At 45.9% G+C, this 12,206-nt stretch overlaps 1 protein-coding gene across 1 annotated transcript in view; it reads right to left on the minus strand.

Moving 5' to 3' along the window:
- Window positions 1–10,541, minus strand: part of GLB1L2 (galactosidase beta 1 like 2) — a 24,554-nt gene extending 14,013 nt beyond the window's left edge. Inside the window, exons 1-8 of the mRNA XM_009642155.2 lie at window positions 10,480–10,541; window positions 9,398–9,457; window positions 7,961–8,158; window positions 7,244–7,312; window positions 6,829–6,924; window positions 5,164–5,272; window positions 4,775–4,867; window positions 1,783–1,864 (exon numbers count right to left, since the gene is read on the minus strand). Coding sequence (XP_009640450.1) covers window positions 1,783–1,864; window positions 4,775–4,867; window positions 5,164–5,272; window positions 6,829–6,924; window positions 7,244–7,312; window positions 7,961–8,158; window positions 9,398–9,457; window positions 10,480–10,541 — 769 coding nt within the window. The remainder of the gene's footprint in view (window positions 1–1,782; window positions 1,865–4,774; window positions 4,868–5,163; window positions 5,273–6,828; window positions 6,925–7,243; window positions 7,313–7,960; window positions 8,159–9,397; window positions 9,458–10,479) is intronic.
- Window positions 10,542–12,206: the final 1,665 nt, after the last annotated feature.

Below are 12,206 nucleotides of genomic sequence, written 5' to 3' on the forward strand. Positions count from 1 at the left end.
TTCCTTCGTCATCCCCTGAAACAGCGCTGCAACCACCGGACAAGGGCTACAATGCTGTAGTCTCAGGTCCTTCTACAACAGACAGTTTTCTCTGCAGAGCACCAGACTGACTGCTCCTGGCATTAACAGGATCCTACAAAGGCTTCTTGGAAAGAAATTGGTACGCTACTGATGAGCAGAACAAACAAAATGACGGAATCACTGCATTAGTTTTCGACTCTAGTATGGAGTCTTCTATTTTCTTAACGCGTTTCTACGGTGGATTCTGTTCTCTCTCCCTTAGTGCTTTCTTTCATAACCACCTTGCTGCTATACCGCTTTAAGCCCTAGTTATTCCACGCATCTGATTACTTGACATGTTGACTCTAATGAGCAGATTGTTATGACATCTAAGAGGCAAATTGGTATCAAAGAGCTCTCAGCATGCAACACGCTGGAAAAGACAACTCCAAACAAGAACGAGCTCTGAGGCAGTAAATGTTCCCACAGAAGATGGTGAGGGTTAGGCAGGGATTTCCACACCAACCCTTCTGCATGTCAGCTCGCTGGCAGGGAGAGAGTGACTCTATGTGGTCAAGGCTGGAAACTGCTGCGCTCCGAAAAAATACAACTCAGAAGAGCACCATACTGGTGAAGGCCCGTGGGCTTCAGAGCTGTTGAACTTGTCCCTCTCATACTTTCAAATAAAAATAAGAGGAGGAGAAAAGGGAAGGAAAAGTCTTGTCTGTTAATCATCTTCACGCCTGAGATTAGAAAATTAGCAGTATTTATGACTGAGTGATGACAGGAGCACTCAAAGACTGCACCCTGCAAACACTTCATGCAGGGAAGCAATTACTACTCAGGCAGGCAAGTGGCAGAAACACAGGAAGAGATCACAGGGTGATCTCAGCTGAACTGGATCTGGCAATCTGAAAATCAGTATCGCGCTATTCCCCGAACAGTCAAATTCAGGGTGCAGTGAAACTCAGCTGCACCGCCATTTCTTCACAGTGAAAAGCAGGATGGGTGCTAAGAAGCATTTTTAAACACTTAATAGAATTGCACTTTTTAAAAGGGAAAGGGAAAACGGACATCCTTTTGCATTATGCACATCTGATACCCTCCTTTACCTGCCAACCAAAGGCTGCCCACCCCAGAGCAAGCCTGACGAGAAGACAGGGCTGCCCTGCAAACTACTGCTAAACTTACAGCATGTTAGATTTCAGAATCCAGGTTTTGATGGACTTTTTTCTTCTCTTTTTAATTGCAAAGCAGATATCATAAGTTATTACCACTAGTAATTGCTGAGGTACTTGTTTAATATATATTCAAATGAAGCAATAAGAAGTAATATTTTCAACCTTGTAAACTGGTGGAAACACCACCAGGGAATGCTAGGTGCTGCCATCTCTTGGCTAACCTCATTGGGAAGTCCAGATGCCCAACGCTAGACAGAAGGCAGCAAGGTATTTAGTCTGCACATGCTTAATGTCCTTGAAAGCAGAGAGGCTACCTCCCCATGGATCAATCCTGCTACCACTGTGTTACACCTTACGTTGAAAAAAAGCCACTCTAAACCTTTCTGGGAAGGGACTGAGTTTGTTCTGTGTGTATACCACCCAGCTAAGGGGGTCCCTCCTCCATGGCTGAAGCTCCTACCACAAGCAGAACACAAACCAAACAGAATAAAATGGGTGCAGCTTAGCGAGTGATGCCTTCTGCTCTCATTCAAAGGCTACGTTTCATCAGCTGCCCCAGACAAAGAGCACAGTCCTACCTTGCGCTCCCACAAGCACGTACCTCCTTCCACTAAGCCAAACGACAGCCCGTTCTTGTTGTCTGAGGTCATTAACAGTTCCACAATCCCTCTGTTTAACAGGGCCTAAATTAAAAAGAGGAAAAGCCATTGTGTTAACAGCCTGAGTTTAGTAGTTGTCAGGATATTAAAGCATTAAAGTACACCTCCACCTTTTCTTGGGATAGCTTGAAACTGGTAGTGGCTTGGTAAGAAATAGTATTCCTGTGACATCTCCCATTCCTCCTGAAGCTTCCCTGCCTACTTTTTCCAGCTTAAAGACAACTGAAAAATCCTATTTTGTTTTAGAAAGCTGGATCGGTTTCTCACTGATGCATCAAACTTCAGGATTTTATCATCTTCTTCTTCTGAGATCAGTTTAATAAATAGCTTCACTGCTTTCCATCAAAAGAGGGCTTCATGTGGAAGAAGAAAAAGAAAAGCAGCTCAGCCTTCCTGACTAACAATGGAAGCTGAGAGCAGAAAATAGCTGGTTTGCCAGTGAATGCCATCACAGGACAGCTCAGGTACCTATGGTCTTGAATAGCCAAGTCTGAATGAATTTACTGGCTCTTTAATATCACAGCACTGCATGAAAAATAGCACTCTAAGGTTTTTAAAATGCATATGCTCACACAAGGTTCCTCCCATTAGGATTCTTCTCTTACAGATCGTTTTTTTACAGAACAGTGGCTGATGTTTGAAGGAGAGGTTAGGAAATCCTAGTTGCAAATTAACCCCTCTTTTCACTGTACCTGCATTGGAAGTCACTCCTTCAGCTTCAAGGAGCTTTGAAAACAAGCTGAATTCTAAACAAGCCTGTAATTCTAAATTACTAACTGTAAAATGGTGATAAAGACACATCAGCTCACATAGGAGTTACCCGTGTCATGTGCACCAACTAGTTAATGTCTGCTGTGTGTTTAAAGGCAGCTTTGCCTACACACCCTGGGCACACAGAACAGGCCTGAGCATCACACACAGCCTACATTAGACAAGCGTTACAACACAGAGTTTAAAGACAAACCCAATTCAGAGTTAAGACAACCTGGTTAGTTTATTAACCTACCATCACCAAATCGATACCTGAACAGATGCTGGTACCTGACAAAATTCAGCTGCTGAGGCAACCAGAGTTTATAACAAATTTTATTAAGGTAATTCTTTGAGCACTGCATTAATACTAAGTTTCTTCCCCTCCTTTTGAATATAAGTGCAAAATGGAGAAACGGCAGAGAGCTGCCAGACATTGAAATGCATTACAGGATTTCAGGGTGCAGCAGAGAAACCAGGAATAGAAACAGCGTCTGAGGCAGACACAGGTGTGTGCTCAGCTAATCCCAGCTCATGTACTGTGTGGGGAGGGAGGTGTCCATACACCCTTTCACCGCCTCGATGTTTGGAAGGCACTGCTCCCAAAAGAGTGAGATAAGGACAGGGATTTCAGGTTTTGTGTGAGTTGTGGGGAGGGGTTTAATGGGTATATTAATCCCAGGAAGATGGCAGCATTGTGATATATACCAGATGCAGATGTGAATTAATCAACTTGCCACATTCAAAGCTCAAGGCCCAAACCAGAACAAAGTCTGGGAGCTCCACCTCACACGAGATCCCACTCCAACCAAAAAGGAAGCCCTGCAAATCCTGCTTTCCCACATTTTTGTCTTTAACCACTGTAATATACTTCCTCAGGTGGTAAGTCGCACACAATACCAGAATATGACGAAACAGCACTGCAAAAATACACCCACAGGCCTGGCAAGGGAACATTATCTGTTCTGACAAGCCTGTGAAGCATCACGAGCTCTTTCATCACTGAGATATGGAAAAGCAAGCACCGAGTCGTCACGCTGTTCAGACACAACAGGGTCTCCATGCCCCATTCGTTTAGGGCTCTGAAAACCATTTGCTTACATGCTTTCCACTGGTGGGACATAGGGAGGGAAACTATGTAGACCTAACAGACAATTTTTACATTATCAGTTCAGATTGGCAATTAACTCTTTATCTTGTTTGTATGTACACTTCATATTTAATGTTCTAAGCAATGTTAAATCACTCCACGAGATGGAGTTAGTGCAGGAGCAGGCACCACTCTAAGCAGATTAGGACTCCTGCCACACGATTTATTCAGTTGGAGAGCCTCTGTATGTCTTGAGCAATAGGACAACCTGAGCCAGAGCTAACCTCAGGGCGAAGCTGGGGTACCCAAAGGGTTTCAGAAGGATCTGATAACGCTGTAGCAGAAGCGCAGGGAACAGTTTACAGTGCATACACACCACGGGGTGGGTAACCCCACTCACGTGCAAAAACAGTTTTAAGCATTCAGTGAGAAGAAATTAAACAACAAACTTTGTAAGACATACTGCAGATCTTGTTAACTGTCTGCCTTGCAATTGTACTGGGGGCAAAAGAACAGGTCCGACTCACGTTAGATCCAGCAGGATAACCTGGCCTCCTTGGGCACTGGCCAACTCTTTATCATTCAGTTCAGAGGCAGGCACCAGGGCACAGTCTAGTCTCTACTTGACAAAGGTAAGGGAGGTATTAGGCAAATTAACCAGCCTGATGCTGAGCTCCAGATTACACAAATTTAGGAGTATGCTGGTGGCTTGTTCACATAAACCTTCCTCCCAGGGATGTCAACAGGGACAAAGAGAAACCTGTCTCTAAGGTCTTCTAGGAGAAGCAAATCAGGATCAGCAGGAGACAGCTTCTTCAAGGCCAGCTATGTATTACAGATGCTCCCCCCATTTCCCTATCACCCTCTTCTCCGGAAGCCATAAGAACACAGGCTTATCAGTATTGAGAGGGTCATATGCCATCTCTTTCACTCCAAGAAGAAACATCAAGGGAAATGCAGCTGGATTACGCACTGATGCTTTCAAGGGTTTCCAAAGCCATGCTCAAAAGTTATTCAGAAGAAAGAAAATACTATGAGGAAGGTGGTTTATGAGAGAGATTCACCACAGAAACAAGTCAATGCGCCAACATTACCATTTTAACATAGGTCATGTAGTTTGGGTCTTTGGCGTAGGAACCGTATTCGTTCTCCACTTGCACTGCAATGATGGGGCCTCCTTTCTTGTACTGTTGGGAACAAAAGGGAGAAGTTGTTCACCACGATTTCTAATCAGAGGGACCGAAATCACAGCGGCACTGGCTTGCAGAAAAGATGCACGAGTCTCAGACGGACTCAGCTCCACCCTCTCCTCCTCCCAAAGTCCAAACAGCTAGGTCTGGAGACACAGACAACTGCAGTCCATACTGGCTCCTACAGCAAAGCTGGTAGATTTGTTATTGCTTCAGCCTGCTGCCATCACACGCAGCTCGCACTCGTCTGTGCAGACAGTCCCCACTTGCGGACAGAGCAGGTTTGTACTTGCCTGAAGAGGGACTACAATAGGCATTAGATGATCAAAATAGGCATCCACAGCTTCTGTGAAGCCCTTGTACGTTGTCCTCAGTTGCATCTCTGGGTCTTGCAGTAGCCAACTACGAGAAAAGCAGCAAACATAATCTATTAGAGTCTCCTGTCCAGTCAAGGCTGCCAGAGGTAACACCACCCACCGACATCAAGTCACATTTGGGCAGGAATCACTGATGTTTCTGTGTCACCTGGCTAAGCCCACAGCGCGGGTATGGACAACATCGTGAGTCAGTGAATGACACCATGTGGGGCTATCTACCCCTCACACTTTCAAATGAGTCCAGACTGCAATTGCCGAGCTGTTCCCCTTCTTTCTGTTCCGTATTTTGGGCCTAAGCTCATGTCATTAACTTTCCCAAAAAGACTTCAAGCTAAACTTACCACTCTAAAGGTTATTCCGGAATTCCCTGCATCCCCAAGGGCACTATCCTCCCTCACAAAATCCCAGTCATCGCTCAAAACAAAGCTTACAGTAGTTGTTCCCACGGTTTCTACTGCTGATTTATAAGACTTAGTTCACTGGTTTGGGGTTAACATAGAAAAGGGCAATTTGTGTAAGAGCAGAACAATGTAGCGTTATAACAATTTAAGCAGAGTGAGCTTGTACCTGCCATGTCTCTGCAAAAGGAGGCATTAACTAACAGTGCTTCCAGAGGTCTGAAAGACTCAACTCCTCTATGCTACATGCAGCTCGGTGGGCTTACAAAATCATCGCCTCTTTATCTGTAAAATGAGAACAGTACTGGTGCTCTTTATCAGAATCTTTTATCTGTCTGATAAAAAAATGCATGGGTGATGTGGCAGCAACTGACAGTATGTGCACTTCTCATAACCTAATGCAGAGCTACTGCCTCTGCTCACGGGTAGCCACGCTCTCCTAAGTCCCTGACACACCTTCGCCATTCTGCACCTGAACTCTCTGATGCCAAAGGCAGCGCACTCTGAAAAATGAAAAGATTAAAAGAAATAATCCTCAAATTTTGCCGAGTGTCCCCGCTGAGGTTTATGCTCTGTGAAGGTAAGGAAAACAAGTGGTATGTAACCTGGCACTGGTTCCACTGGGATCTAGTAACCAGGCAAGTCTCAGTGCTGACGTATTCAACTCAGCTCTCAAAGCCTCTTACCAACAGGCTGTGTGCTTTAGGAGAAAATGCAGTAGGAGGTTGGCAAAGGTATGGGTCTTTATTAACACCAGCCATATAGCACATGTGCTCTAGTAGGCTTGTAAAATGGACCCGAGATGAAGCAAATTCTTACATCAAGCTGCAAATACTACTGTTCCTATTATACAGACAGTCAAGCTGCAGCAGCGATAGAAGATGGGTTTCCCCAATTCTGTTTTCTTGCTGTAACCATTATGCTGTCACACAATCATTATTTTAAAAAATAACTGCTCAAAAAATATTCTGGTTCCAGGCTTACTACCTGTACTGTTTAGGAGAGAGCTCAATAACATAATGGGTCTTCACCTGCTCTGGGGACACAGGAGACAAATATCCCCATCTAACAGCCAGCCATTCTAAATCTTTGAAGGAGGCTCACCTGTACGATCAGGGCGTTCAGGGCTTTTTTTTTCCACAGTCCCAACTGCTTGCCTCAACTGGACTGGTTACACACTTACCTGGGCAGACCACCAAGGTCCCACTCAGAGCAGATATAAGGTCCAGGACGCAGAATCACCCACAGTCCATTTTTAGCTGCCAGTGAGAGGAAGGCCCTAGAGATCCAGAGAGCGTAATTATTGTCTGACTGCAGAATCCCTACTCCATGCACTCCTAATACACTAATCACCATGGAATTCAAGTACCAGAACCAGAAGAGAGTTGCTTGATGAAGCAACTATACTGGATTGCTACTAAACCCGTAAGTTCCCAGGACTCCAGAAAACAGGGAAAGGAATGAGAGTCTCCATTGCCCGACCAAGGTATGGGCTTTGCTTCAGAAGCTGGATTTGACATCTTCATCCGGAACCGACACCACCCCCCCCTGCCCCCAAACAAGGAGTATTTAATAATAGGGTTGTCTGTACCACATACTCTAGATCCAGATTTCGACTGAAGTCAAACTTCCCTCTTTCTTGTTCATGAAGGTTCCACGGCACGTACCTGAAATGCAGAGTTAGGGCAGTGGAGGTGAAGGGCTGAAAAGGGCACTGCATTTGTGAAGCACAGAAAAAAACCTATGCACTCCCTTTGTTAGTCAGATCAGAGATTACTGCAGATAAATAAAACAGATCCAGAGATTACCGCATGTACACAAGTGTCTATTTACATGTTATTTGTGCCTTTCTTTTGCTTTTCTGACAAGTCCGTCCTTTGTGGCACTCTTTTCCTGTACTCTGCAATAGCTGAGTTTCTCAAGACTGTCAAATGCGGTCTCTCTCTGGGTATATTTTTCATTCTCCAAACCAGAGTAACTTCTAAATCACAGCCGTGCTGAGTGGCTGTTTCAGAGCCTGACCCTTCCTCATCGGGTCAGCGTTACGAAGGCACTTTCCCAGTACGGCTCATCTGTTCCAGTCGGTATTTGAGGATACTGCAGTGTGTGATGGTTAAAGAAAACCTGAGTCCCCACTACTCTTTTCTGCATCTTTTCTTGTAATAACAAGTACAGAAGACATTGTTATGGCCCACTGGAATTAATTACAGAGTCCCACCAACTACTGTGGAAGAGGGGAGAGGCTGCAAGGTACACGCGACAGAGCCCAGGGAGCGAGGACACTTACGTTGTGAGGGTGTTTCAAGGACACTTACGTTGTGAGGGTGTTTAAGCCACACGCTTTCATCTTAAGCATGCGGTCTTCCCAGTACTCCCTGGGGACTCGGAAATAGTGCATCGAACCTCCAAATATGCGGAAAGGCATGCCTTCCAGGAGGAACTGTGAGTTTTCTGTCTGCAAGCCCAGGGTCCTCCCCCATAACCGCAGAGGAATCAGCTCACTCCAGTTAAATCTAGAAGAGAAAGAGAAATGTATGAGCATCCAGTCTCTAGTAAAGAAATCTGTCCCCCTACGAGAGGCTGCTCATTTCACCCTACCTGGCAGGACCAGCTCTGACCTTCCTGCTTCTTAAGTAAACCATGCCCTTTGTTATATAGAGCATATAGATTTTCCAGAAGACTATAAACCAGATGGAAGACCTGCCCAGGATGTGTATTTAATATTCATTTCACTAGTAGCTTCCACCCTGGGTGCCCCAAGCCACCCTGCCATACCCTACAACTCAAACGTAGCGCTACTCAGGCAGAGATCATGAAACAAACTTGCTGAAAATAGAAGATGGGCGAGTTTTCACTCAATACGAGCAAACACTTCCACAGCTTAGGAGATGTAAGATCTCCCTGTTTGCAGTAGGATGGTGTACGCTGGCTGATTTCCAGATCCTTGCTCCAGCAGCGGCTGCACTTCAGTATTGCTACCCTGAATGTCTCATGGTCTCCGACACCTTCCAACTCAACGTGTGGAAAAAATAACGAACCCTCACCTGTTCACTGTGAACGGAGAACCTTTCCTTAATTTAAAAAAAATTCCTGGACTACATTCATCACCCAGGAAAGGTGAGGTCTGCTGTCATCACAAACCTACCTCTGCCTGCATCACTGCTTAGATTAATTCCTTCATATGTTACTCGCCAAAAGAACCAGAGCAAAGGTTCCGGAGCACTTACCAGGTTCAATACTCATGCCATCACAGCTCCATTCGGGTCGGTTCCTGCATGCAAGAAACTACTTCCTATTGCCTTGCATGGCTCCCCAGTTTGTTTTGGCTGAACCAAGATAACATTTTATCAACTAGTCCAGATCCAAAGCAGTTACACTGCCTCCATCAGACCAGCCCAGTTCCACAACTCTGAATACACAAAAGAGTCGGACAACAGCAGCTTGTTCCTCTGAGACGTTACCACAGCCAGATGCGAGGGATGAATTCCCGTCTCAAGAAAGCAAGAGTGACCCACACATTTGAGAGAAATGTCACATTCGGAGAAGAGGGAAATACCCAAGCCTCAGGCTGTTTTCTAGGCTACGTGTAGAGCGGGCAAGAGCAGAGGGTGAGGACTTCTCGGAACTCAGGGCTTACAGGGATCGCTAGCCAGGAGTCTGCAGCAATTACCTGTCCTCCGCCACAAGACAAGGAGACTACAAGGGAGCTAAATCTAAGACTGCACGGGCTGGCTGACAAGCACAGAGCGTACCTGTGTAGCACAGCATTCTCACAGGGCTCTGAAACAACCGGCAGCAGGCATGGGTAATACCTGGAAAAGGAAGTCTACATTAGATATTCACTGCCTAAAGTCAATGAGCATTCGTGTGCATTTAGTGCCAAACCATTTACAAAAATAATGCTGAGCAAGGAGATCGTAACGTATCCCATTCAGAAGGCGCAGTAATAACAGAGCTTTTATGAAGACAAAGTAGGAGAAATAAGCACAAAATACCTAACTTGTATCCCATTCAGAAGGTGCAGTAATAACAGAGCTTTTATGAAGACAGTGCAGCTCAAAGTAGGAGAAATAAGCACAAAATACCTAACTGCCATATTTAAACGGTGACTGCCCAAATAGGACCAGGTTCAAAAATGCTCATCTACACAAGAATCTAGGTACAGTGAGAATGATGTCACGGGGCTAGGAAACGGCGGCATTGCTCCCAAGGAACTACTATGAATTTTACCAGCAGGGGAGGTGGTTCCCTATCCACACACGGGATATCCCATGGCCACCTGCCCCTCTATTCTGCTAGAACTACATCTCGCACAGATTGCAACTTTTGCAAATCAGATCCTGAAACTGCAGCCATATCTACTTCTATTGCTTGGTGGCAAGCCTGAGGTGGAAAGCTCAAAGGGGTCTGGAGACGCAAAACTCTAAGTTTTAAAGATTAGGTTGGAAAATTCCTAAGTTTCCAATTTGTTTCTGAGCTGGGTAAAGCCCTAAGTTACCCCTGCACACAAGAGTAGTGCTAAGTGCCACTGGTGCCAGAATGAAGGCTGCACTCAGGAAGCATACGTAGCCAGATAAAAATAAACAAATCACTTAAGCTCATCTTCTTAATCCTGGGCATAATTTAGCTGTCAAGTTTCCAGCAAGTTTACTACCTTAAAACTTCCTGGCTCCAGTGTTTTTTCTCACCAGGAAGGACTGGTAGAAAGCTCCCAGGCTCCCAATATTTTCAGTATATCATCCTGGATACCTTGAACCCCACATTTCTCACTGGGATCTGTTTGAGTGACTTCTGAAAAAAACTTCTGTGACTCAGCAGAGCTTCATCCTATTACCCTGAACGGCATTTCCACAGCTCAAAGTCTACCTGGGCTCTGTGCTTCCTCTTGAGAGCCATGTATAGCTCCCAGTAGATTTTTTTTCTCACTTCTATAATGACAGCACAGGTTGCAAAGAATCTTTTTTTGTCTTTGCTAAAGGTTACTGGCCTACTTTGTCCCTCAGTAGCCATCTCCTCCCTGCTTCAGGGAAGCCTCTTCTGTTGCAGAAAACCAGCATTCGATTACCAAGCTCCCCCAGAACAGAAGCTTTGAAACTGGGATGGAAAAGTTAGTCCTGAACGAAACGATCTGTATTTATAAGACGTTAAGTTGAAGTGCAAAGCACTCCGAGCCAAACAGGAAAGCCACAGTTACTGCTACCCCAGACGACGCTAAGGCATCCATGCCTTTAAAACAAAAACCTAGCTGAAGCCCTCTCTGCATGAGATTTAGCTTTGGTATTGGTCTACCGCATACCCAGAGCAGTTGGGAGGAAAAGCCAGCAGAAAAGAAAAAAGCAAGTCAAAACAGGGGAAAAAGCATGGAGACCATCAGCTTGCTTTGCCAATACCAAAGGACGCACTTCAGAGAACAAGGGACTTTACAGTTAATCCCTAAGCCCGACTTAGACCTGCCTCAGAGGGCTTTGCTGCTTATTCTGGGCTTGCCCTGGCCAGAAAAAAGTGAAAGCTTTGAGTTGCCTTCGCTCCCGACTCGCTGTCTTGTGGCAACCGAGGTCCTGTGCCGGTCAGACAAGCCCCAGGAGCACACCCAGCATGGCTGGGATAACGATCACCGCATTCTGGCGTACGGTTTATTCTCAGGTGACCTGGGCCTTGGATAAAAACAGTGGTACAAAGGGATATGGCATTTTACAGACACACTCTGACAGGAGACAGACTTCTGTGCTTTTATCAGGTATCGGTTTGCAATAATCCTGTGCTAAGAACATACGTGGCACAAACCCAAGACCAGCTATAAAAGAATTTTGCTTCTAATTAAGATCTATCAAGGCTTTTCTGTAGCTTTGAGGATCAAGTAACTTCCTACTATGAATCTAAGAAGCCATTATAAAATACCCAAGTTATAAAAAAGATCTGAGTGGTAATAACTAACTAATTCTTCCCTTGCCTGAATATTATCTCCAGCACTTTGCCATCAGAGACTGAAGAGCTTCTGTCACTTGGCAGGGAGAAGCTGCGGTGCAGACCTACGCCTCTGGCTACAACACGAGACACGCTCGTCCAGGACAGAGCATCGCATCGCCCCCAAAATGAATGCGATTTAAACCACAGGGGATATAAGCTAGGACCTGGAATAGCCTCTTGTTACTACAGGTGAGCTACAGAGGAATGGATATCAGCCCGGAGCGTACAGGCGGGACCAGAAGAAGGAAGTTGAGGTTGTTCTGAAGGGAGAGGTGGGCACCACCACAGGCGGCAGCCCGGGTACCACGCCGCTCAGCCCGCGCTGCCGACACGGGGAGGATGGAAAGAACCTGAGCCAGAACAGGCTGGAGCGAGGGGGAAAGAAGAAGAGGCTGGAGCGAAGGGGAAAGAAGAGGCTGGAGCGAGGGGAAAGAAGAGGCTGGAGCAAAGGGGAAAGAAGAGGCTGGAGCAAAGGGGAAAGAAGAGGCTGGAGCAAAGGGGAAAGAAGAGGCTGGAGCGAGGGGAAAGAAGAGGCTGGAGCGAGGGGAAAGAAGAGGGTGGGGGAAGGGGGAAAGAAGAGGCGGGGGCAAGGGG

This window comes from Egretta garzetta, unplaced genomic scaffold (assembly GCF_000687185.1).
Source record: "Egretta garzetta isolate BGI_Z169 unplaced genomic scaffold, ASM68718v1 scaffold207, whole genome shotgun sequence".
NCBI classification, from domain to species: Eukaryota; Metazoa; Chordata; class Aves; order Pelecaniformes; family Ardeidae; genus Egretta; species Egretta garzetta.